At 48.3% G+C, this 26,799-nt stretch overlaps 1 protein-coding gene across 4 annotated transcripts in view; it reads right to left on the reverse strand.

The window, feature by feature from the left end:
* Window positions 1–26,799, reverse strand: part of WDFY4 (WDFY family member 4) — a 268,674-nt gene that overhangs the window by 67,101 nt on the left and 174,774 nt on the right. For all 4 annotated transcript variants that reach the window (XM_013063131.2, XM_004765845.3, XM_004765846.3 and 1 more), the window contains exons 44-47: window positions 15,098–15,246; window positions 9,816–9,936; window positions 7,274–7,359; window positions 5,540–5,602 (exon numbers count right to left, since the gene is read on the reverse strand). In XM_013063131.2, coding sequence (XP_012918585.1) covers window positions 5,540–5,602; window positions 7,274–7,359; window positions 9,816–9,936; window positions 15,098–15,246 — 419 coding nt within the window. The remainder of the gene's footprint in view (window positions 1–5,539; window positions 5,603–7,273; window positions 7,360–9,815; window positions 9,937–15,097; window positions 15,247–26,799) is intronic.

Genomic DNA, 26,799 nt, shown 5'->3' on the forward strand with positions numbered 1-26,799 from the left:
AAGAAATAAAACAGACAAACATAGGGAAGGGAAGGAAAAATAAAGTAAGATGAAAATTGAGAGGGAGACAAACTGGAAGAGAATCAACTCTTGGAAACAAACTGAGGGTGGCTGGAGGGGAGGTGGGGGGGGAATGTGGTAACTAGGTGATGGACATTAAGGAGGGCACACGATATAATGAGCCCCGGGTGTTATATGCAACTGATGAATAACTAAACTGAAATTTAATAATACACTAAATGTTAACTAAATTGGATTTAAATAAAAAATTTAAAAACAAAATTGTGGGCTGTGTATAACAGAGATGTCAAGAAGAACAAGATAGGCATCCCAGCTTTGTGTTTCTCTGAGTTTTCTAAACTCTGGGTTCAGTACCAACTGAGACCACCGGCCAGCCAGTATAAACTGCTGGCATCCCAAAGAAACGTCTGCACAGAAGTCAGTCCAAATGGTAGGGCCCTACTTTTTCAGAACATCAATATAGATTATATTCGGCAACGCTCTTTTTTCTCATCTTGTAAAAAGGGAACTGCCTTCTTTGGTACCCACTACCCTTTAGACAAGGACAAATTTGATATTCAGTGCCAAGAAAAAGTATTTTCCAGGAAAAAGAAAAGTTCACAAAACCCCCTATTTCCTGTTTTCTGTCACTGGAAAATGATATGACCCAGAACAATTTTATCTTTTTTACTTAGTTTCAGGACAGTTAGGTAACTAGATCACTCAGGTACCTGATCAGATCTATTTTCTTCTCCTTTAAAGGAATTTTGGGGGGCACCTGGGTGGCTCAGTGGTTAAAGCCTCTGCCTTTGGCTCAGGTCATGATCTCAGGGTCCTGGGATGGAGCCCCGCTCCCCCTCCCGCCCCCACCGCCTGCCTCTCTGCCTACTTGTGATCTTTGTCTGTCAAATAAATAAAACCTTTAAAAAAAAAAGAATTTGGGGGTCATTTTAAAATGATCGTTGTACCCTGCATTTAAGTTCACAGCTGTTTGCCACCCTCTGTGGAGGATGCAGAAGACTGTGAGTATACGGATACATTCTCAACCAGCTGACCTTCCCCGTCACTTCAACTGTACTTTCTATTCCTCCAGCCAGTCCTCCTCAGATCTCAGCCCCTGTCTGTGGGGCTTTCTGGCTGCCAGACACTTAGCTAGTGAAGTATCTAGCTGGCTTTCTATGAGAAACCCCTGGAGACTTGCAGAATCTTGCCTCCTATGAATATCTGATCAAGCTACCATGCTTTCATCAGAATGTTCTAGTCTTGTAGTCTTGTTCTATGGGAAGACATGGATGGATTACAGAACCCAGGTTCATCCAGGATGAACCCACTGGCCTTTCCTGGAATTCAGTTATGGAGACAGCCATTGTCTCCACGGGAATTCTAGGCAAAACTCTGGTACCCCCTTATAGGAGGGGATCATCTGCAGAGGGACCAAATCGGTTCTCAAAAGCTGGAAGTTGAAGATATAAAAACCTATAGCACAGGCCAAGACTTTTGGGCCAGTTGAAAGCTCTCAGAATGAAACTGCATACTTCTATCAAAGAAGAGAAACTCCTGTTTCCTAGAATGTCCTAAAAGAAGGTGGGTATTTTTCAAGACCCACCGTGTGGATTGGGCCTTGCCCTTAGTAATACAAATGGAAAATAATCAAGTTTGCTCTACGCATGGGGTAATGGCCAGCCAAGCCCCCTGAAGGCTGGGGGCCACTGTTGCCTTCCCTCTCTGAAACTCCTGAAGGTCCAGTGTGGCTGGTGGGAGAAGAGCTGGAGAGGAAGGATGTACGAGGTCCGAGAGCACAGAAGGCCACCTGTTTTTAATCAATTGGTCCATATACACCCTACAAATATAGCAGGTGATGCTAAAGCTAAGCAAAGAAATTACAGTATTTATTGAGCACCTACTGAGAGCCCAAATTGGTTTGATTTCAAAGTCCACTGCTTGTTGTTGCAACAGTCTCACCATGTCCCCAGCTGGTTGGGTAGTCCCAGAGCCTAGGACCAGTGCTCCCACTGGGACTTCCTCATTTTGTCAAAGCTCATCTTACATGAGCTTTGATAAGCCTTTCTCTGGTGTACTATGTGTTATTCCCAACTGACTCCAGAAATTTCCCCTTTTATATTTCCCAAGGGCCTCCATGGTTGGAGCTGTGCTAGGGCTGTGCCAGGCAGGCACAGAATGGCCCCAGAAGATCCCGCATCAATGGGCCCAGATAGCCATCGTGCAAAAAATAAATAAAATGTAAATGTAAAATAAAATGCCCAGGTATCTCACAGGGACAAGGTAGTACACAGGCTGGTGTCTAGAGTCATCCCTATGAATGAATGAGAAGTAATTTCTACATCTTTGATTCATCCCCGGGTCAGGAATTCTCCTGACACTTTGTGGTCATTTTTGTTAGCTCGTCTTATGTATTCTTCCCTCTGAAGCTCCCTTGTCTTCTCCCCCTCCATCTGGGACAGAATTTCAGAAGCTTACCTGTGCAGACATAAGTATGCATTGTCAGGGCAAGGCATCTTGAAGACTCTGAGAGCAACAGTATAGGAATGGACAGAGTGAGGCTCATAGCTGTGGGGCAGATGGATGCCCACTGAGTGACAGCACAGGCATCATTTATAAGAAAGAAGGGATCTGCAGAGACAAATGGGGTTCAGCAAAGTGGCATGTCAAAGTTGATGCAAAGAGAGAAAAATTCCAGGGAGAGAGGAAATAGTGTCCAGCTCATGAATTTGGTGGTACCTGGGAGAGCTCTCCACATGGAGTAGTGGCTGGCTATCTGCTTTTGTTGATCCCTCAGTATTCAGCCCTCTTATGATAACAGAGCCTTGATGATCTTGGGGAACCATGACCCTGTCAGTATGGTCTATGTTGTTGGGTGAGACTGATCCCACTTCTAGAAGGTGGGTGGGTGCATGACACTGATCTGGCCTACGAAAACTCCTGATAAGTTCTGGGATGGGCACTAACCTAACTTTGACAGATGAAAATCATTTTGGGGATTTTTCTGAAATTACTAGGATAGAGCATTCCTCCTGTGGTAGAATTCCCAAGTCATTGACTAGAGCTATTGGGGACATTGATGCCATTATGCTTGGACAGCCTGCCAAGAATGGAGTCAACTCAAAGGAAACCCTCGCTGGGAGGTGTACACCTACAGTGTGCTGGGGTTTATTGGGCCCAGAGATCCTAACATGCCTGGAGCCAGACCTTTGCTGGTCTTCAGGTATGTGAGGTGATGAATCTGCTTTTTTGCTTCATTTATATGAAGTGGCTTTACATACTTGAACTGAAATGTTGCAGAGAAATCCAAGTATGGACATTAAAGTTTACATGAAACATAAATAACATGAGGTCACCAGGGCTGATATGCACAATTGGAACTGTTGAACTACTGAAACACGTCCATTCCCACCTGTAAATGGTTACCCCTCTTCTAGCAGCCCAGTGCTGCCTGGGCCTCCTGAACCATCCCCTGGTATGCCCTGGACTTCCCACAATCTACCAACTAAAGGGTCATCTTCTGGCACAACAGGAAGCTTCTGCTGGCAGCTACTCCAACTGATCTTTGAAGGTCACTAATAACCCCCTGTTGAGAAATTTAATGGTCATTTCTTAGTTCCTCTCTTATTTGGCCTACCAATAATATCTGATCACCAACAAGGTTGACCATTCCCTCCTTGAACACTTGATTTGGCTTAAAGGACGTCTCCCACACCTGCAGTCTCTCCTATCTCCCTGGCTATAACATCTCCATTTCTCCAGCTGGCTCCTCTCCACGTCCTTAACTTCTAAAGGTTGGCATGTTCCAAGGCGCAATCCTTAGACCTCTTTTCCATGTGGACTCTTCCTCTTGGTGATCTTAGCCAGGTTCAAGGCCTTAAATACTCTTCCAAGTTTCTATCTCACTTGGACCTCTCCCTTAAACTCTACATGATACCTCCACCTTGATGTCAGGCATCTCAAAGTTACCATGTCCCAGACTGAGCTCCTGCTATCCACCACACCCTGAAGTAGTTCTTCCTGTAGTCTTTCCATCCTATTTTCTACTTGTTCAAGCCTAAATCCTTGGTCTTATCTTTAAGTGCTCTCTCTCTCTCTCTCTCTCTCACACACACACACACACACACACACACACACACCCCACACTTAATTTCCCAACAAATCCCAGCAGACATGGCTTCAAAATGTGTCCATAAACAGAGCACATCATGCCGTCTTTGTGCCCCCGCAACCTCGATCCAAGCCATCACCATCTCTCAGCTGCATTATTGCCAAAGCCTCCTAAGTGGATTCCCACTTCTGCCTTTGACCTACTATACTTATTCTTGACAGAAGCTAGAGTGATTCTTTTATAAGTTAGGTCCCAGCATTCCTTCAATACTGCCCACTTATTCAGAGTAAAACCCAATAGTATCACCAGGAGCCCCGAGGCTTGCATGAATCAGCCCCTGCTCCCTCTCTCCCGTCTCTTCTCTGCACCTCAAGCACGCTGGCCTCAGCTGAGCCCACTGTGCTCCCCACCCCCACCCATGGCCTTTCCTTTGCTCTTCCCTCAGCCTGAAATGCTCTTCCCCCGGTGATCTGCAAGCTTGCTTCCCCACTTTGTTCACAGCTGAATCCAAATATTGCTTTCTGGGTGAGGGTTTTCCTTACCACCCTAAGATTTCAATTCATGCCTCTAACTACATTGTTTTTTTATACTGATTATCTAATATACTTTGTATTTCACTCATTGACATTGCCTCCTTCTACCTTCTTCAAGGAAATGCACACACAGTGAGGACAGGGAAGATGCTGGCCACTTGCTGCTCTGTCAAGCAGCAACCACCACAAGCAACACCTTATTGATAAATTGCCATGAATGACTTGGAGGTACCTGTTGCACAATCATTATAAAATATATATTTTTTTATTATAAATACTTTGAATCTCCTGGGGACACCCCTCTCAACATAAACTCCCAGAGAAAAAAACAGCCACCATCTCTTCTTCTCATTTCATTGCTAACTGAAATAAAAGCACTACCAATCCCAAATGAGCCATCCAGAGAACCAGGTACTTGTTAAAGGAGGCCGTAGGAGGAGGCTAGAAGCATGTCACTCTCTGGCAAGGTGCTCCATATCACAGATTCGTAAGTTAATATCTGATGCCCATTCCACCCACAAAAAAAGGACAGAGCTGGGACAGCTCCCAGCCCCTACCCAGGGTCCTGACACCAAGGCTGGGCCTGCGTGAACACCACACCAGGCAGCCTGCCCTGCCCATCAAGGACAGAGGGCTGCTTCTTGCATTTTGGTCTAAAAAAGTCATGGAGCCCATGGAATTTCAAGCTCCCTTTGTAGAGGTTTAATTGACAGAAGCAGCTCCAGGAAGAGGGTTGAGAGGATGGGGATGGGAGACAGCAAAACGAAGGGGAAGGTAGATAGATGTGCTCTTTGCATGACTTCTTCACCGTAGGATCAGACAAATGAAAGCAACTGAAGCAAGGCCAGTGCCATGTCCAGAGAGCATGGCTTGACACCTGCCTGTGTGCTCTTACCTTAGATTGAGGGGGTCCTCTGTGATGCCTTTCCCCTTCAAGGTGGGCTGGAAAGAGCAGAAGCTAAGCAAAAAGGAAAGGATCATCAGCAGCAGTCAAGAGTCTTCTACCACCAGGAGACATTTCTGGTGACAGTCCAGAGGGAGGGTACATACTTGCCCCCCCCCATACTTGCCCCCCTAATCTGTCCCCCAGGTCATGAACCCAGACCGGGGTGTACCTCTGAGACATGCTGTCATTATATACTCCAGCCTTAATAAAATGGTAACAATAAAACAATCTGCATGTTGGCAGGCTGGGCCAGGCATTCGACAATTCTGTTGCCAATTTCAGCAACCACTGAAAATGCCACCTAATTTAAGGCTCCTTGAGGCAGGGTTAGGTATGGTTTGGCCAACATTCACTGCCTGAGCCAAGGATGTATAAAACTTCTAGGGGCACCTGGGTGGCTCAGTGGTTTAAGCCTCTGCTTATGTCTCGGGTCATGATCCCAGGGTCCCGAGATCGAGCCCTGCATCAGGGTCTCTGCTCAGCAGGAAGCCTGCTTCCCCTTCTCTCTCTGCCTCCTCTCTGCCTACTCGTGATCTCTTTCTCCCTGTCAAATAAATACATAAATAAGATCTTTAAAAAATAAAACATCTAGATTAACTGTGGAAAAACTGTGTTTAACACACAGAAATCACAGGGGGAAATGGACGTGAGGTTCCACATTGCCTGTGTACTTCTTCGGTTTGGTCTAAAATAGCACTTGAAGAAAGCTTTAGGAGGCCATATAACAGCCCTCCTTGGAAGCACCTCAGAGGATGGCCCATAGGCAATGGAGATGTGCCCAGAGCTGGGGCAACAGCCTCTCTGCGGGAGTCATCTTCACACTGGCCCTGCCCTTTGGTCCCAGCAGCTGGTCCTCGTGCCAGCTACTGGCCAGGGCCAGTCGGAAGGCAGGGCCAGAACTTCTGAGCTCAAAATGAGGGATGTCACAAATCACCTCAGAACTTCTAGCCCCAAGTGAAGCTGACCACCCCTTCTGTCCATCTGCCGCCTTCTGTGTTTTCTGTCTATGGCTAGGAACCTCCTTTTCTTTCTGGCCCTTCTAGATGCTCCACAAATCAGTCTGTCTATAACTTTAATAGTGCCAAAAAAAATAACCATTAGTCTCAAAACATTTAAACCCCAGCTTAAACTTCTTAGACTGGTTGATCTATTTGGAGAAAGAAGTTTAACTAAAACAGCAGGCTTCTCTCTTTAAGAAAAAAAGATGTTCCATGAAAAAGTGGGAAATCAGTTGTTTGGAATTCTTTCCAGTGAAATACGAAATTGGAGCAGCTAAAATTGGCAACTGGGATCAAAAAGAAAAATTAAGCCAGAAAAATTATTTGGAAAATTAAAAAAACAAAGCCAGAAGATTCTGGAAGGCCCATCAAACAGCCAGCTTCTTAAATGTGTTGTGTCTGCACATGTTCTTCCCTCTTTAGTCCTTACTGTCCTAAACTACTTTAGTCCGTGAAATGGAGCCTGTATCCCAGGATTTGGGGAAGGTACTTCTGCTGCTTTTTCTGTACTTGGTTCCATGGTTTAATAGCTCTGTAGGTCAGTAAGTCCTTCCTGTGTCTGACCTAAATCCTGCTTGCTGTGGGTTGCAAACAGTGCTCCTGAGAACAGAACAGAGCCATGTCTGCTCTGCTCTGCAATCAGTTCGTGATCAGTTTTCTTAGAGGAGGATTTTTAAACCCTTACCTTTTGAAGACCATATTCCGATCATTGTTGTGAAAGACAAGAAATTTGGAATATCCATTTTGGAAAAAGAGTTCCAGAGCGATGTCCTATAAAGAGAAACCTCTTTCAGTGCTGCTGAACTTGCCTGGAACAGAGGGGACACCAGGCCACAGAGTCTCTAACCAGGGGTCATTTGGTTCTCTGTGTCAGTCAACCCTTCCTGGTTGGTTCTTCTAACCTCCTGGGTGACGGTGACGAGGGGAGTCCCCTCAGAATGAGTAGGAGGGCAGGGGGGCTCAGACTTCCTTCAACTGAACAGAAAGCAAGAGCCCCACTCCCAGGATAAGCCAGGAATAGACAGGGAGGAAAGGGTCCAGCGATACCTTCAGACACTTTCACTTCTGGGTCACAAGTTTGGTTTCCTGAACCAGAGAGTCACCCTATCAGAAACATTAGGGGAACTGGCTGGGGGGCATGTACAGCTCACAAGCTGGGCAGCGGACCCACAGACCTGCAGGCACAGGGTGCTTTGCCCAGCTCATTTTGCGAGTCAATCTGTTGTGGTCTTATTGACCTAGCAAGCGTATTTGGTTAATGTCAAAATGAACTCTACATACTCTCTTTTTCCTTTCTCTCCTCCCTCCCTGTCTCCCTTCCTTTTATTCCAAGCTGTGTAAATAGCATATTTGGAACAGCCACAGAGAGAGCCTGCATGGAGAATGAGGCTCGGAGATGAGATGGGGTCCGGGAGAGAATTCCCAGGGCTGGAGGCAGGGGTGAGGCCTGAGCACAGAGGCCCAGGGGTGTTGCTACATCAGAGTCACCCGCTTCCGCCTGGCTGGAAGAGAGCTTTCAAAGTCCTGTTCACCAAACTCCTGAGCAGAGGAAAGTGTCTGTGATGATAATGCAACCCCCTCCGGCTGGGGGTGCACATAGGAGCTTCGGGTATTTTCTGCAACTAGAAATCTAAGCACTGTGCAAAACAGATGATCAAGGCAGACGTAACGGCTTCTCCTGGCAACCCTGAGTCGCCAAGATCTGACTTTCTCCTGGGAGAACCTAAGAGAAATGGGGGTCTTGCTCACAAAGCTCTTCCTGCCCCCAAATCCCACACCCAATGCTCACACACCCTCCCATTTCTCCCTTCCACTAATGTCAGGCCAATAACCAAACATCTGGAAACCATCACTGTTTACTGAGGGGCACTAGGGGGAAGAAACTCATTTGCTGATACCTATGTATTACTATATATAACCTATAAGGTAGGCATAGTCATAAAATAATAATTTTGAGTATTTAGAAGTGCCAAAACATGTGCTGAGCGCTATCCATGTAATGCTGGAAGACTCAAGACGTCGTTGCTACGGTCAGGGCGAGGCCCATGCTGGCCACACTACCCAGAACCCTCGGGGCAGAGCTTCCTCCAGCGGTCCCCTTCTCACTCACTGTCCTTACAAAAATGCTCACTAAGGTCAGGCAAGATGAGAACCAACACTCTGTGGACAAAATCAGTGGAGAGGGAGGAAGAGGGCTGGTTGGACTCCAGCAGCTTGTGGATCCTTTCTAGAATAAGCCTGCCTAAAAGGCCTTCCTGAGCTTCAGTGTCAGAAAATTATAAGGAGGCCCCCCAGGAGGAGGAGGATTCCATGATGAATTATAGATCCAAAGACATTTACCAAAAAAACACTCTTATGGCCAGGTTGATTAGGGCCAAACCCTGTCCCCCTGTTGGCCTTAGCAGAGCAGAGACCTTACAGAAAGGGTAGAAGAGAGCTTGGGGCCCATCCCCACTCCAAGCGTGGTCTCTCATCTCTTCCTCTGCCTGTGCCTGGGAGGCCTCTGGACACACACGCAGCTTCATTACCAGTCAGGCTGGGCTGGGGGAGGCCAGGGGTGTCTGAGGCCAGCAGGGGCTCCTCCCCTTGCAACTCAAGTGAGAAGCCTCCGATTGTGCCTAGCTGGTGGCAGATCCTTGCCTCTGAAGAATGGGCTCCTCTAGCCCCTAGTGAGCCCTTGGAGGCACTGGGTGAAGCCCTGGGAGCCTGGTTGGAGGGGACAGTTAGGAGATCTCTAAACCACTTGGCCCAAGAAATGCCCAGGTGTTTGGAGTTTGGGTTTGGCCATGGGTAGGGCAAAGGACAGGGGCGGAGGTCAATGGAGGTGGTCCGCACCCTGAGACAGGTAGGCTGACCCTGGACTCTCTAGTTATCCGCTCTGCCATGAGGCTGTGGAGGTGCCCTGTCCTGTATTCTAGAATCTCCAAGGCCACTCTGGAGCACATCAAGGGGAAAATAAAGCAAAGAGTCTGGGTTCTAAATGATGCAGCAAGAGAGAGAAGGTTCCAGCAGCCAAATAGCAGGGAGCTGTGAAGCAGGGAGTGAGTACAGCAGACATCAAAACCTGCCAACCAGGACATCAGGCCACATTCGCACACCTGGGCTCTACACAGGTGTAAAAGGGGTCACAGAATTTGTCCCTCACAGTCTGATGGGGCCTCACTGGCACCTGGACCACCCATGCCATGAGAAGCTGGTGCCCCTCCTGACCCCTCCCCGGGGTGTACCTGCAGCAGGAAGCGAGCCTGCCGGAGCTCCCGGAGATCCCCGTAGCTGTGACTCTGGCATGAGTAATGGTCGGAGGACCTGTCTTTGCTGCACATGTTGAAGATGAATGGATCACTGATGCTGGAAAGGAAACAGGATAAGCAGTGAGAGGGCATGTGGAGGGCTTGTTCCCCTCCTGCCCCACAGCCCCACCGTGGTTCTGGAGACACCGTGGGTGGAGAGCTGCCATCACTGCCAGCTAGGGGGGCCAGCCCTGCGGGCCCCTTGCCTCTATCAGCCTACCCCGGAGCAGGTGCCGCATAGTATCATCAGACGTGGGGAAAGCCTCCAAGGCAGACAGTGGCACAAGGTGGGGCATGAGTGTAAGAAGTTTCTCTGGGCACATGGGTCACACATGGGTCAAAGAGGGGAAAGAGTAAAAGACCCCATTACACATGGAGAAATGTCAGGCCAGAAGGCAAGGACAGAAAGATGAAGAGCCTCCCTAAAAAGCCTGTGTTCAGGGTGGCTTCAGCAGTGTGGGGCCTGGGGTGGCCCAGCCACCCCTGAGCCCCAGAGACATGTGCACTGGGCTGAAGGACACTGGCCACAGCATCGGCTGTGGCCCCCACAGCACTGGCCCCGAGCCAGGAGCTCTCTCAGAGGGCAGAATGACTCCCCCTGGGAAGAAAGGGAGAGGGGAGAAAGGGAGCATCATGAACTGGGCTCAGATTCACCCCAAAGAGGACAGTTCGTGCACTGGGAGTAATGGAATCACCTTTAGGGAACCAGATCAAGCTTTTCACCACCCATGAGCGGGGACTTAACAAGACTGATTTCAGTTACAGACTTGCTTCGGAGTGATGTAGCAAATTTAAATTGTACATGGCTGCAAAAGCTCAGATCAAATGCCCTTTCAGGACTTGAGAACTGGAGACCCTCCCCCACTGCCACACTGGGTCACCTCAGCCTCAAGAAGCCTGCATATCAACCACAGATCCAAGGAGCCAAGAGCCGGGAGAGCCCCTGTGCCCGCACAAGGTAGCAGGAACAGGCAAGAAGCTGGCATCCTGTCTCCTCCCCACCCCAGTTCCAAGGGGGCCTTCCTCACCCGGCCTGCAGAACTGGCCACTAGACATGGGACATGACATGGTGACAGAGACATGGGTCTGTCACCCAGGTCAGCGAAGAGAAGAAGTGACTTTTCCAAGGTCATGTGGAACTGGATTCAAACCCGGGTCCTCAGACTCTAAAATCCAAGCTCATTCACTAACACCTTTTCTCCTCTGAGGCAGAAAGGCCTGCTGGCTTTTACAGAGCTCTCCCTGTGAGCTCCCTCCTGTCAGCAGACTCTCTGCTGACTGATCCCATGACCCAACATTCAGAGACACTGGTGACATGAGGAAGAATTTTCTGGAAAATGCTTTTAGGCAGGAGCTTTTAGGAGGAAATGCATTCATTTTTCTCCTACTTGCAGGGATGGAATAACCATACTGGGCAGGAATGCTCAGAGAGACCCAAATGCTCAGGAAGATAAAACTGTAAAAAACATTATTAAGTTCACTGATGTAAGTCCAAAGTGGAGTTCTGTCTTAATGTAGCATTAGTCGGACACAGCTGTGACTGGGTCTCTTGGCCAACGCTGTATTCAATGTGTTCTGCACATTAAGTCAGAATTCAAGCACCTAAGGTCAATGAACAGAAAGGAGAAACTGATTTATATTCTTCTTTAGGTAGAGCTGTGGCTATAGGATGGTGCTAACAGCTCTTTTACTTGACGGCTCTCATGACATATGCAAGTCTCTCAGAGTGGGCATAGTATAATTTTTAATATTCTTACCTAGGGAAACCACATTAAACTAAGTGATAATCATCTTGGTTGACCTGGTCTTTGAGAGTCAAAGTGGGGATATCAGATTAAAATATTTAAAATTATTTCTGAGGTTATCCAATTGTTGTCAGAATTTATACCTGTAATTTTAATCCAGAATCAGCCACTAGATCACAAACTTTTTACAAGACTCAGCCCACACCTGATTTACCTCTTTGTGTCTATGGAGTCTACCACAGTGCCTGGCACAGTACAGATGTCCAGTCAGGATTTATTGAATCAAATTAAATGGAGCAATGATGCTTCAGAACTGCTGACTGATGTGGAGAAAATATCTGATTATAAGCACAAAATACCAGCTAGATGGCTTGGATTCCCACAAAATGAATCCAATTTTGTATCATGTGAGCTTGCTTGACACTATTTTGGATAGAGTAGTGTCCTCCAAGAAGGATTTGTTGAAGTCCTAAACCCCCAATACATCAGAATGTGACTTTTTTTTTTTTTTTTAAGAAATAGGGTACTTGGTTCTAATGCAATAGGACTGGCATCCTTAAATAAAAAGGAAATTTGGACATAGACACACCCCGAGGGGGAAGATCTTGTGAAGACACACAGAGAGAAGGTGGCCATGACTGGAGTGATGGATCTGCAAGGCATGAAAGGCTGAGGGCTACAGGGACACACCAGAGGCTAGAAGGAGCCGGGAAGGATCTTCCCCTAGAGCTGTGGAGAGACCACGGCCCTGCCAACACCTTGATTTTGGACTTTAGTCTCCCAAACTGGGAGAAAATAAATTTGTTTTTTTTCTTCAGCCACTCAGGTTTTGGCACTTTGTTATCCAGCCTTAGGAAACAAGTATAGTCATTCTATTCAAGCAACAGGCGATCTTACTGAAGGCAAAATAAACCTTCTGGAAAAGTTCTTACTTTCTGAGGAAAGTTCCAAAGCACACAAGTGCAATCAATGCTGGAGGATTGCACTGTTCCTGAGTTCTATTTGGGATATTTTTATGGTGCATCAGAGAGCCTCTTTCAAGGTCTAGTGCTCAACTCTACTCAATTTGATGGCAGTCTTTTAGAGAGACATTTCAGGGTTGCGCTAGCTTTATTTTTAACAGGCTTATTTATGTATCTTCCTTAGTCTCCGTGGTCAAAATAAGACTTAATCCTCATTGATCTGACATGATCTAATAGCCAGTCTCTGAGAACCACATCTCCATGAGAGCTGGCAGTTTCTTAGGGCAGCAGACAAGACCTCAGCTAGAAAGCACTGTCTGATTAACAAATATTTCTCTGAGGACCGGTGACTAAAATCACCTAAGCAATTCCCAAATGACACTCCAGGGTAGTCATTTGTTCTCACTTTACTCCTACTCACTTTCCAGAGAAGCACATTTCCACACATGGGAGGTCTCCTTTGTCACTGCAAATCAAGTGGGTCCATACAGCCTGACAACAGGGCTTCGAGTAAAAGTGCAGAGATAGTCAGTTTGATCAGGATTAGATGCTCCTCATAAACACAATTTACCTAATCAATAAGATCTTATCTAACACTAACTCAATTTAAACCAGAGGTGGAGAGTGAAGCAATGGATTCTATAAGTCATTACACGGGCATTCCATGCACAGAGGTAAGAGTAGAAAGCTTTCATCGGCTCTCAGAAAGGCAAGTCTGCAGACCCATCGTCCATATTGATCAGTATCAATAAAACATGAGCAATAAGATGGGATGCACATGCCAAGTATTAATTAGGCTCCTCCTGCCTTGGAAGAGCACAGAAGACCCACAGCAATGGGTGAATATTTGGTATGAATAAAAGATGGAAATTAGCATGGAAAAAAAAAAAGGCCAAGCATTTTAGAGCAAATCTTAATCAAGGGAGAGTGAGCTGACATACTCTTCTTCTGCACTTCTTAAATTCTTGCTTCCTGCCATAGGCTGGAAGTGATATGACAACAAGGCATTGAAATTCTTAGTTATTGGCAGGTTAGAAGTTACAGTGGTTCTCAAAATGGGGTCCCCAAAATGTGGTCAGAGACCAGTAGCATCGGCGACAGCTGAGAACTTGTTAAAATTTCTGGCCCTACAATGAACCCACTAAACTAGCAATGGAGATGAAGGTGAGTCCCAGAAGTCTCTTTTAACTAGCCCTCAAGGTGACTTGATATTAGTTTGAGGGCCACTGGGTTAAGAGGTTCTCTTGTCATCATGTGAACCTTTGCTAGTCAGAAAAATCAAGATGATCCAGGAAGCATATGACCTGACCACTGAAGTCCTAGCAAAGGTGTGAACACAGTCACTTGGATTTTGGGTGGTTGTATTTTATAAACACAAGAAGATTAATCAGTGAGAGCTACCTGAACCCAATAGAACAATTACACTTGGGTATTGGGGAGGGCACATATTGCATGAAGCACTGGGTGTGGTGCAAAAATAATGAATACTGTTACACTGAAAAAAAAATATATATATAAGAAGAACCTCTGGCGGGGAAAAAAAAAGAAGGAAGAAGAAGAAGAAGGAGAAGGAGAAGGAGGAGGAGGAGGAGGAGAAGAAGAAGAAGAAGAAGAAGAAGAAGAAGAAGAAGAAGAAGAAGAAGAAGAAGAAGAAGAGAAGAAGAAGAAGAAGAAGAAGAAGAAGAAGAGAAGAAGAAGAAGGAGGAGGAGGAGGAGGAGGAGGAGGAGGAGGAGGAGGAGGAGAAGAAGAAGAAGAAGAAGAAGAAGAAGAAGAAGAAGAAGAAGAAGAAGAAGAACCACCTCTGAATTTCCTGCCAAAGACTTCTGGTACTAGTTGGTGTAAAAAAAAATGACTCTTTGAATTTCTACCCAAATCTCATCCATCCCTTTGGTCTGTTGGTGTAAAAAAAAATGACTCTTTGAATTTCTACCCAAATCTCATCCATCCCTCCAAACCCAGATCTCAGACCATGTCTTCCAGGGGCTCTCGCTCAGGACACTAGCCTCATTTCATCAACTGTGAGCCCAGAAGAGTCCTCCCATGACATATATTCTGTCCCATGAAAACAGTGTGCTCCAAAGTCTTTCCAAAAGCACCTGCTTGTGCTGCCATGTGCCCTCATGTGCCTCATTCAGCATGAGGGGAAGAGTGTGGTGTGCTTCCTGCAGCGTAGCCAGTCAGCAAGCTGCTGAATGAAGAAGCTGGTGGGACTGGCTCCCGTTACCCAAACCACCTAAGAACAGAGCCCCCTTGCCTTGTATCCCCCTCATGCATTCTGTGTCTCATGAAGCATGAGGAGCTGCCTCCTTGTTACCCATGCCGGATTTTAGCTTTGGGAAACCACGGTTAGGGATGCCCATGTCTTAGGGTTCTTCTGCTTTTTCTCATGGTTCAGTTTCAGGCCCAAAGCGAAGCCCACAATAACACCAAGGTGGGAGGGGTAGGAGTAGCGGTGGCCGTGAAGGAAGTCGAGGCTCTGCAAAGAGTCTGCGGGAGAAGTTGGGAACTCACTTGGATAAGCAGTGGCGCGTACAGTAGACATCCCCCACGGGAGAGAGCGTGAAGTTCTCGCAGATGTAGAAGTGCTGGTGGCCGAAGAGGAGGACCCCTTCAGAGACCAGATGGCCCTGCACGATCACCAGGGAGTACTTCTGTGTCACCTGGAGGGAGACAGTGCCAGAGTCAGTCTGTGTGCATGTGAAGCACGCCCATCATTCCTACAGAGGGCATGAGGGTGGCGAGCAGGCGCCCACTGAGGGTCTGGAGGTGAGAGCGGCTCCTTGTTCGAGGGACGGAGCCACTGCCTGAAAGCTGCCCTGTTCATCGCAGCCTCAGGGGCCCTTCTCCACCAAAACCACGGTCTTGTTATTTGAATTACCCACGGCCACCCCCACCCTACCAAAACACGTGGGTTGAGCGTTTATGGCTGTACTGAGCACACTGACCATCGTCCTGTCACTTTAAACCCCTCCCCAACCAAGAAAACTTCCGTAGTTAACAGCAGAAGTGACACAGGTGATGGAGCTTGTTGGAAGGCTAGCTGAGAGGCTGCACCAGGACTGGAACATGCCTGTCCAGAACCACAAGTGTAAAACTGGCCCTGCTGCCTCTGCAAGGCCATGGCTAGTCCAGATGTACACAAAGGAGGCATGTGCTCCCCCAGATCCCTCCTTTCAGACTCAAGCTCATTCTCTCAGTGGCTGGAAATTGTGGCAGCTCTCCACAATCACCGGTGCTAATGAGAAAGCCCAGCTGCAGGGCACGCGCCCTTCCTAGTGTCAGTCTCTACCCAACAACTGGTGCCTGCAGGTAAGAAGAGTCACCCTGTGCCCCAGTCCCACCCCACACCTCCAGCTCTCATGGCATCACCTGAGGCATCAGAGTTGCACTTCTCCCTCTGCACGACCCTGTGACTGTCACTCCCAGGGAATGTCCCTCGTGCACATCTCTGGCCCATAGCTGGCTCCCCAGGGAGCCTGACCTGTGTCTTGGTATGACCTGGATTTCTGCATGAAGTAAGGACTCAGTGGTTGTTTACACGGAATAAATCCCTGAACAAGTGAGGGAATCAATGAATTCTAGATGGACCCGAAACGAACTAAGAGTAAGGCCAAGGCCAACATTTTCTCCGGGTAATTCTGTGCTAATTCCAGTTACTCAAAAGAGGAACTGATTTTTTTTTTTAAGATTTTTATTTATTTATTTGACAGATAGAGATCACAAGTAGGCAAAGAGACAGGCAGAGAGAGGAGGAAGCAGGCTCCCTGCTGAGCAGAGCCCAATGCGGGGCTCGATCCCAGGACCCTGGGATCACGACCTGAGCCCAAGGCAGAGGTTTTAACCCACTGAGCCACCCAGGCGCCCGAGGAACTGATTTTTTTGTTTGTTTGTTTACTATCTAACATACAACCACTATAAACATTTTACACATGCTAACCAATATAATTCTTACAATCAGGGATGGGAGGTTTTACTATTGGGGAGGAAAAGAAAAAAAGTCACAGAGATAAGAATCTTACCAAAGATCAGTCACCTAGTAAGTGGCAGAGCCTGTAATTAAAGCTAAGCCCCCTGCTCACTGTTGGGAACAATACTGGGACTACACTGATGGAATCTGGAAAGCAGGCCTTGAATGCCAGTTTTCCAACTGGTGCATCTAATGGAATCGGTTGTCAGGGCCAAGGCCGGAAAGTGAAGATGTGCCAAGGGTTTTTTGTTCCAAGATAAGCATTGCCCACAGTCATCTCTGAACTATTTTTCCTAAGCGGGGACTAGCCAAGAGCCGCAGTACCTAAAACCCAATCCTCCTGAAGGCAGCTGGTTCCCCTGGCCTCTCCTGCACCCACTTTGTCGGAGGAGCTAGCCCTCGTGCCCCCCGCAGAGCCAGAGTTCCCCGTGGACTCATTTCCAAATTTGTTCATTCATCCAGACAGTCATCTTTTCAAAAGTTTGCACTCAGCTCCTACTACATGCCAGGCCCTGAGCTGGGCTTCAGAGATAGAGGGATGGACCAGATAAACAAGAACCTTACCCTCATGGGGCTTAAAACCCAGGGGGGAAGACAGATAGTAAGGATGCATGTCAGCCAATAAACTATAGCCAACTGTGATATGTGCTGAGAGAGGAAAACTAGGGTGATCATAGTAAGGAAGAGAGAAGCTTAGAAGGGACAATATTTTAGACAAACTCTAAGACATGATGGATGGAAATGGGGCAGCCATGGAAAACTCAGAGAGCCCTTGAGGAGAAAAGAGCATTCAATACAGAGCTTAGAGGCAGGAAAGGCAGATCTGGGGAGCAGAAAACAGGTCACAGTAGCGGAGATGGAGTTGAGAAGTAGACATGCTTAGATCCGGGGATGGGGATGCTTGGGGTGTCTTGGTGAGGTCAGCGGACTCTATGCTCATTGCAACAGGAAGCTATGGGAGGGGACAGAAAGAGCCAAGAGTGGAGGGAAGGTGATCAGTCATGTGGCTATTTCTGCAGTCCCCTGGAAGAAAGACGGCTTGGGGTGTGGAGGTACTCTGCGACAAGCGGGAGGAAGGAGAAAGTAGGGGACCTAAGCAAGAAGGAGTGGAATGAACAAGAGCTGTACCAGACACCTGCAGAACCGGTGATACCAATAATAACAGGAATGACTGAGGACGCATGTCTACTTTGGGAGTTAGGCATTTGAGTGGAGCCCTCCTGCTTCCCCGAAAGCCTTCTCCAGAGACAAGCACCATCACCACTTTATTGTATTGAAGGAGAGCAGATGAGCGCCCCCCCCCCAAATATGCCACTTTGCCATGACTATTTTGAGTCAAAGACACTCAAAAAACATCAGGTACAGGAAGGGCACTCTGGTTTACCACCCCCCTTTTTTATTTTATTTTATTTTATTTTATTTTATTTTATTTTTTGGGGGGTGGAAGCAAGATATAAAACTCCCAGGTGAAAAATGTTCTCCTTCTATTAGGAGGAAAAGAACATTCTCAGCACCCGAGACAGAGAGGTCAGACCTAGAGAAAATTGTACAAATAAACCCAGTTGGGCGAACCTCCCTTCAGCCTCCCTGTACACTTTGGGTACTTTTTCACAATGACTACACTTTGTTCAACTTAAGGCCTTAGGCCCAACCCCTTTGGGTTCTTCATTTTCCTGTGAAGAAAGACTCCCACATACCTATAAAGGTAAAATCTGTATGATCCTGTCGGTCTGTCTTCTGTCAGCTTAATTCTCCAGCCTAGCTGGAGAGTCTGAGGGTGGGGAAAAGTTGGACAGCTCCTACAATGTATCCACTATCCATACAAAGAGATTCGGATGTTTATGTGCCCTTTCTGTTTTATACTTACAGCGTATCCATATGCTCACTGTTCTGTATCTCGTTTTTTCCTTTAAATGGCCCACCTTGAAGGTCCTTCCAAATCCTTTCTTAGAGAGTGGACTCACTCTTATTAATAGGTACAGAGTATTTCTTTGCAAAGATGTACTAGACTTATTTGTCCAATTCCCCTATGGATTCAGGCTGTTTTCAAATGTCTGGACATTACAGGCGATGCTGCAGTGGGCATCCCTGGACATAGGTCACATGGAACACGCAGGATGGTGGGTTGAAGGATATATTCTTAGAAGTGGGACTGCAGATCAAGGCTGTGGGTATTTTAAATTTTCCTCGGTTGCTGGACTGCTTCTCTGTAAGGTGGCACCAACTTACAATCCCACCAGCACCATCAGGAGGCAGTGATATCAGCCTGTTAAAACTTTTCCTCTTATCCCTTTGTACGGAGGAGACCTCATCCTCAAGGTCACATAGCGGGGCAGAGACAGCCCCGGCACCAGCCCCAGCCTGTGTACCTCCAAGCCCCCCTTCCCTGCGAAGTCCCACCTTCACCCACCTTCTGTGGTGCCCACAGCGAGGGCTGGAGCACGTTCCTATGAGCCCCTGGTGTTTTCCTTTGGGGAGAATTAAGTAACAACCAGAATAAACCAAACCACGAGAAAAATGTCTGATGAGAGCTGGGTTAATAGCTTAAGAATTGATTCTGCTGGAAAAGAATGGCATTTTAAAAACTAAAAAATGAACCTCAGTGAACTCTTACCTGCTCTTCCATTTAAATTAGCCCTGGGAGGGCTGCCTCCCAAGTTTACTCATGGTTAAGAATTCCCTCATGCCGTGATTCTATTGATCACTTTAAAAAGAGGATCTTCTGCTTCAGAAGTAGAATTGTTCTGAGGTCGGCTAGATGATGTATCATCACTTCTGGCAGGTGGATCACGAAGAAGTACGTGGCCACACCTGGCCCCATGCATGATAAGGAACAGGTTGGCTGGGAATCCCGAAATCCCAGAGCTGAAGCTACAGGGGCAACAATTGGCTGGGACATCCCATGGCAGCTCCTTGCCAGCATGTTCTCCTACAGTCAGGCTTTAGTGTGCACATCTGCAAAAGGGGAAGGTCGGCTGGAGGCCCTCTGAAGTTCTTCCAGCATTATTAGTCTGCAAGTCAGTGTAATGCCCTAATTCAATGAGCAGAGAAAGTGAGATGCAGAGCCATCCAATGAGATACCCAGAACAGAGCTGCCGTGTACACTGTATTCTTCTGCTTGCCTACACCCTGCTCTCGATGCATTCTGTTCTACTGGCATATGGAATAAGTATTTTAATTTTTCAAAAATGTACCAATTGCCATGAGAAAGTTAAGTATAATAAGGAGAGAGACTATATACATTCCATTTATGTTGGCTACCTGTGAACTCTGGCATCTTGATCACTTTTAAATGGAGCATTTGGTCATGTTAGTGATCAAAAAATGTATCATGAAACAATAACGAGATACTATTTTTATATAAATTAGGCAAATCTGAGAAGACATAGAATGCATGGGTCTGTTAAAGCAGCTCGTCTTTGCAGGCAGAGACAAGGAGCAGGGATGCCCCCTGCTTGTCTGCACGTGCCACTTCCGCCGACAAGCCTGCAAACGGCTGAGCCTCTCAGCCTCCCACTGCCGGCTCAGACCAGAGCAGATGGAAAGGACGGAAATGGCATCAGCGTAAGGGAAACATACTGAGGACTGTTCAAAACACAGAGTCCAGGGAAGTTGCCTTTACTAAGGATTGCTCATTGGTGGCTGACTGAAACCATAGCACATTTCTAGCTAGAGTAGCTCTGGAAATTATAAAACCTGGACTTGGAGATCTTGGGCACTTATTCCAAGAGAATGAATGAGAATCACCTGGGCAGCTTGCTAAAGTTCATATTCCCAGGCCACATTCCCAGATATTCTGGGGCAGCAGGTACAGAGTAGGACCTGGAATCTGCATTTTTAATAAGCAGCCTGGATGATTCCGATGTGGGTCTCGAAGACCATACTTCGAGAAACTGACTCTGGACACCAGCGAGATTATGAAAGATGAGATCTCGTCTCCCATCAGCATATTACCCATAACTCATTCATTCGTTTGTGCATCCCTTTACCAGATCCGCACTGAATATTCAGTGTGTGTCCCATGCACCATTAGGCGCAGAGGCAGACAAGACACACTTTGACCATGCTCATGGTCTAACAGGAGAGAAAGTATCAACTGTCCCAGCATGGTGTGGTTGGGGGGCGGGGTACAAGCACTCAGGACACAAAGGGGGCTGTCTGGCCCACACGGGGGTGAGAGAGGGGGCAGGGCTGACATCATAGAAGTGGTCCCCAAGGAGGCGTCCCCAGGGTTGGAACTAGGAGCAAAGAGGATAAAACCCGGGAGAAGCATTCCAAGATACAAAGTCTTAAACTGGGTGGACATGTCTGTACATGTTTGCAAGTAGTTGTATACAATTAGAGTCAGAAGTCAGGTGTGAGAGTGTGTGTGTGTGTGTGTGTGTGTGTGTGTGTGTGTGTATACACATAAGGGTCAGGGAGACAAGCCTAAGGAAGTGCAGGGTCAGCTTGGGAGTGGCCTGGAGCACAAAGGATGCCAAATAGAGTCACTGAAGGTGTTAAGTAGGGACATACACAGTCTGCATCTTCGAAAGTCAGTCCTGGCCGTTCACCTCCACGGAAAATTACCATCTACACAGGTTAACACACTTCTTCACTTTCCAGAAATGGCCTCATCTTAAAATACCTGGGAAGAGCTTGATGCTGCTCTCTGCTGTCCAGAGCAAAAATAACTCCCTTTGACCTGATTCCTTGCAAGCAGCCTCAAGCTAATATGATACACTGAGTTTGTATAAAAACTAATTTTAGTTTTTCATGTACTTAAAGAGAGTAGCAACAGTGAAATCAACTGTCACTTGAGTTCTGACTCTGGACTGGACTCTGGAAGCCCATTTTGCCAAGGGGAGACTCGGCTTTAAGAGCAGCTTGGGTGGTGGGGTGCAGAGGATCGCCCCCCAACAGCATAGGGGTTGACTCAGGCCCACAATTAACATGCACTGAATATACTGCTTCTCATGTCAGATGGAGCTATTTGCAGAAAAATGTGTTTGGGGTTCTGGGGATTATTAATCAATGACGCAAAGATAGCGCAGAATAATTACTGTCCCAGGTATTGCTGGGGGGCGATCAGCACTCCCACACGGCATGAAGACATGAGTTAAGTGGCTGTCACTCAGGAGCCTCAGGCTTTCCTGCTTCTCCCTGGGGCCTCTGGTGGGGACAGACCCCCCACTCAGAAGCCTGGAAAGAGGTTACAACCTCTGTTCTGGCAAAGCGCTTGCAGTGGTGGTGGGGGAGGAGAAACCAGGGGCCTGTCGTGGGCTGTCTAGCGTACGTGACGGCTGGTCGGCAGCAGGTTCTGGGAGCATGGCTGCACATCCACCCCGCACTCCTGTCGTGGCTGGGCTTCTCTGAGAAATTCAGAAAAAGCACAGACCCTGAAGGTCTAATGGAGATGTATGAATTGGGGGAATCTCCCGCTTACAACCAGTGCTGGCTACAAAATGTCTCCATGCAGGCAGAATGTGCCAGCCCGAGAAAGACAGAAAATACCACCACCACCATCCCCCCAACTTTCCAAATATACACACCCACCCGCCAGGGGCAAACTTCCTCTGTTTTTGTTGAACATGTTCATGGGTCAAGTGTCAATACAACAATCCCTCCTTCCCCAAGGACAATTCCTGTCCTTGACAATCGGGAAAGTACACGGGAGATGAAGGCCACAGTGGACCAGGGGTGAGGGCATAAGCGGGCGGGTGGGCTGGTGCACGCTTGGCACACCATGTCCTGGGCAGAGGTGCTGTGTGCAGTGAGGGACCAGGAGGCCTGCCCGCTTGGGCCACTGCTCACCAGAAGGTTTACCAGAAAAAGCACAACAGGGCCTGCAGCCAACATCTCTGAGCCCCAGTATGGGAATGGGGTGGTGGGGAGTTAGTGTAACTTGCTCAACACAGTGAGCTGGGAGAGAGTGGAAATCCACATGGCTTTCCAGGAACACTGATCTGAGATCAGGTCCAGGCAAGGGATCCTAGACCTGACGGTCACCACCTGGGAAAGGGAAGTGACACAGTCACCTTCATAGGCGTGAGACTAGATGAAGTGCTGCAGGAAACCCGTAGAGCAACAGCTCCAGACATGCAGCTAGTGACATGTTAGCCAAAAACAGCGACAAACAAAGAGAAAAGGAGGCTGTGAGGCCAGTGTGAACACTTGTCCTGTGCCCAGCTGCCCTCCGGCACCGATTGCTGGCCTTGGCCTTCCTGGCGCTGCTGGTGGATCGCTGTGGGAGCCAGCCCCCGCTCAGCTGTGCCCCTCCATGCTCCCCCCCAGCCGGGGCCCCAGGGACTGGAGAGCAGGCCCAGGCAGTGGCTGCAGGCTGCCTGCCTCCTCCCTGAGCTTTGTACCCCTGGCTGGGTCCCTGCAGGCGCCTCTCAACACAGCTGCGTTCTCTAGCTCAGCAGACATTTCCGAGCACAAATGCTTCATGTCAGGAAGGGGAAGGACAAGGACAAACTCAAGCCTCTGCTTGCCTGTCACAAAACCACAGACTGGGCCGTAGTTACAGCCACGTGTCACGTGGTGTTGGCAGCCAAGTGGGCAGAGTGCTTGGTAGGCACTTGCTGGGCGGGGACGGGGGCAGGTCAGGGTGGGTCCACCCTCTCCCCCAACCCCCATCAGCCAGGGCCTGCTCCACGGGCAGCTCTTAGACTGGACCTGCTCCACAGCCCCAGGATGTTCTGGGCTCCTGCGGCCTGCTTCCTCATGCTCCCTCTGGCCGTGTGCTTTAAATTCAGGGACTCCCTCTGTGTCACCACCTACCAATCCAGGCCCCAAACCTGGCAACTAACAAAGAGAAAAGGAGGCTGTGAGGCCAGTGTGAGCACAAAATATTACATTCGGTGGTGGGTGCAGAAACTTCCACAGGGGCCCCATCCCAGCAGGCAGGTCTCTCGTGGGCACCTCTCTGACTCTCAGTGTCATTCTCCATTCTCCACCGTATCCACAAGACAACGGCCCCACTCAGGCTGCTTGAGTCTCACATCTTGCCCAGGCACTCACCTGGGCAGCGCACCTTGCCTCGCAGGAGCACCCCAGGCTGCAGCCACACTGTTCCCCCACCCCTCACCATCAGGAGCAGCCCCTGTGTGGCCCTGGCTGCTCTCCTCCCACACCTCCTTCTCCAGGGAGCAAGCGCCTCCAGGGGTTTGGCCCCACCGATCCTGGGAGACGCAGGCTGAATCAGAAACAACCTCTCTTGTAACTGACCCTGAAACCAGAGGCAACCAGCAACAACGGAGGGAATCAAAACAATTTGTGCAAAGACCCAATGTCCAGATAATGGCAGGATCACCTTGACCTTACAGCTGTTCAGCCTCTCTTTCCAGGGAGCTGACATTCTTCTGGACTCCCTGCCCCCCCCCACCCCTTCCAGGCAGGCAATGGGATACACCAAGTGCTAAGTGCAAACGGGACTGCTCTTGCTCTCAGCCCCTGCTGGGTTCAGCTGGCTCCTGTCTGCACAGCCGGGAGATCCCCGCTACCACAACAAGCTACATGTGGTGCTTCTGACAGCTTCCTGCTGTGTGACATGGAGACCAAGAAAGACTGAAGTTTAAGTACAAGGCAGGGGAGGCTGGGAGAGCCGTCTCTTCCTGGTCCTGTTCTGTGTCTTGGAGGCTGGCAAAATCAGTCCCCTGTGGGTTTCAGGATCATGGAACCAGCACTTCGATACGACCCTTGAGGGATATGCCACCAGGCAGGACAACCAGCAAAAATAAAGCTCTCCGAGACCAGGACAGTCACCGAGGTCATCCAGCTGTTGTAAATACTGGAGCTAAGACTAGCCCTTGGCTGTGATGGTAAATTCCAGATGTTGCCCTCTGCCCAGCCCAGTTAGGGCTGGAAGACCCAGGCTGGCCTTGAAAAGTACATGGAAATGAGGTCACCCACAGAAGCTCCCCTTGGAGCTTGGAAGGGGAGGACATGGATTAGGTAGGATATGGACCCTAAGTGATACCAACTGGGAGGCAGTATTCCAAAGACGTCTCCCAAGAACCTCATCCCTGATGTTCCCATCAGACACTAACCTAGGTGCTGCTGAAAGAACCTGCAGAAGAAATTAGGTACAGATCAGCAGACTTCGAAATAGGGAGATTTTCTTGGATAATCTGGTGGGTTCGAGGTACTGCCGTGAGCCCTTAGCAGCAGAAGAGGGCAGAAGAGCTGGCTGGTGGGAGAGGTGCGATGGGAAAGGCAGGCGGAAAGGGACCAGCAAGGTCTGAGGGGGAAGAGGACTTGACTGACAGCAGCCGGCTTTGAGAACAGAGGAGGGGGCCACGGGGCAAGGGATGTGGGTGGCCTTTAGAAGCCAAGAATGATCCCTGTCTGACAGGCAGCAAAGGAACATGAATCTCAGTCCTATAGAAGCATTGGACCAAATTCTGCCAACACCTGGATGAGCTTGAAAATGGATCTACCTCTAGAACCTCTTGAAAGGAACACGGCTTTGCCAACACCTTGCCTTCATCCCTGTGTGACTCAAAGCAGAGCACCAGTGCAACCATATTGTGCGGGGACTTCTGCGTTTAATAAACGTGTGCTGTTTTAAGTCACTAAGTTCGTGGTACTTCGTTATGGCAGCAGCAGAAAATCAATATACCAAGCAAAAGCAAAGCATTGCCATTGACGTATTCTTACCAAAATGATGAAAATAACCAATATGGACACATACAATCCCATATATCCTTACCCTATCAGGAAAGAGGAGGGGATGCTGACCGTGACAGCTGCTTAACAAGCATCCTTCCTCTCACGGTTTCCCACCTTACACTTCCTGCCAGACATTTTGGACTGAATAACTATTTTCTGGTGGGGGGTGGAACTGCCCTGAGCTTTGTAGGATCATTAGCAGCATCCCTGGTCTCTGCCTACCAGGGGTCAATAGCATCCCTTCCCCGCCAACTCATGAACCTGAAAAAGTCTCCAGACATTGGCAAATGTGCCCTGGGGGTCAAGCTGCCCCCTGCTAAGAATCACCACTTTATATAAGCTTTTAAGGGCATGAGGAAAGTTTTTATAGAAAGAAAACATTAATCTCCGAGCTGTTTTTCAACTGATTACGCATATACTAGATAAACATTTCTCAAATGAACACAATACTCTATTGATAATCCAAACCATTACCAGCTGTTAGTCCTCAGCAGCTGGTATCATGAATAGCACACAGGATATAAATACATATGTGTATGTGTATATGTCATATATATATATGTGTACATGTTTTGATTTCGATCTGTAAATATTTTACAAAGTAGACACACTTCAGTTCCATAGTCAAAATAAAACAAACATGAATTTCACAGTCCTTCATTCATAAGTGTTTACTGAATGTCTCCTCCATGCATGCCTGAGGTTAGGTACCCAGCAGCCGCTCTGTTAAAGAGCATAAGTGCAGGGAGAGAGGCAGACAGGTGAAGTGAGAAAGGTCAGGCTGTGTGCCTGGAGCAAGGGGAGGGAGTGATGCAGGGGCAGTGGAAACTGTAGGTACTCTACATCCCAGAGTGGAAAAGTGGCCAAGATTGGCTTCAGAGAGTTGGCTAGCCAGGGCACGTTAGATGCACCAGCAAGAGCAAAGTCATGAGTGAGGTGTGATAGGGACTGACATTTACCCTGTGCCTGAAAGCTTTGGGGTAAGCAGGTGTAGAGAAGATGATGTTGTTCCAAGACCACATTGGTTAAACAGGGACCCAGTCCGAAAGCAGCTAAGAAACTTGATAAAAGTGCTGGGGACCATTTGGCAATGTACTTCAAGCTGGCCCCCTTCTATCCAGCCCCTGCAAGGAGCAAACCCAGCTTAACCCCCCCTCCCCCAGGAGTCTCTGCAAGGAACCTGGCCCTGGAAAGGATGTCCTTTACTTCTGCACCTGCTGATGCTCCTCACAAGCTCGCTAAGCTGGGCACCTGCTCCTGGAAATCCAGGCTGCTTCCTTGGTGAGTCTTAGTTCGGATCTGCTCTCATCCACCTGACTAGCCCTCAGCTTTTACACATTCATCTCTGTGTGGTCCCTGCATGGCCTCTGAGTCCCCCTGCCCACCTCAGAACACCTCTGCTCTGCTGGCCAAGCTCCTTCACTTATGTTGTGAACAGAGGGTTGATGGGTGAGACTCAGAGGCTCTTAAATCACCTAGGCTTTAGTAAGAGAAGAGAGTTGGTCTTTAATGGGCTACTTCACATATGCCCTGTTCTGAGCAAGTCTCTTTGCTTCCATTATTTCATTTTACCCCTCCAAGAATTTTGTGCAAT

The sequence above is a fragment of the Mustela putorius genome, unplaced genomic scaffold, assembly GCF_011764305.1.
Source record: "Mustela putorius furo isolate JIRA1106 unplaced genomic scaffold, ASM1176430v1.1 tig00003909_pilon_pilon_pilon, whole genome shotgun sequence".
In the NCBI taxonomy this organism is placed as follows: Eukaryota; Metazoa; Chordata; class Mammalia; order Carnivora; family Mustelidae; genus Mustela; species Mustela putorius.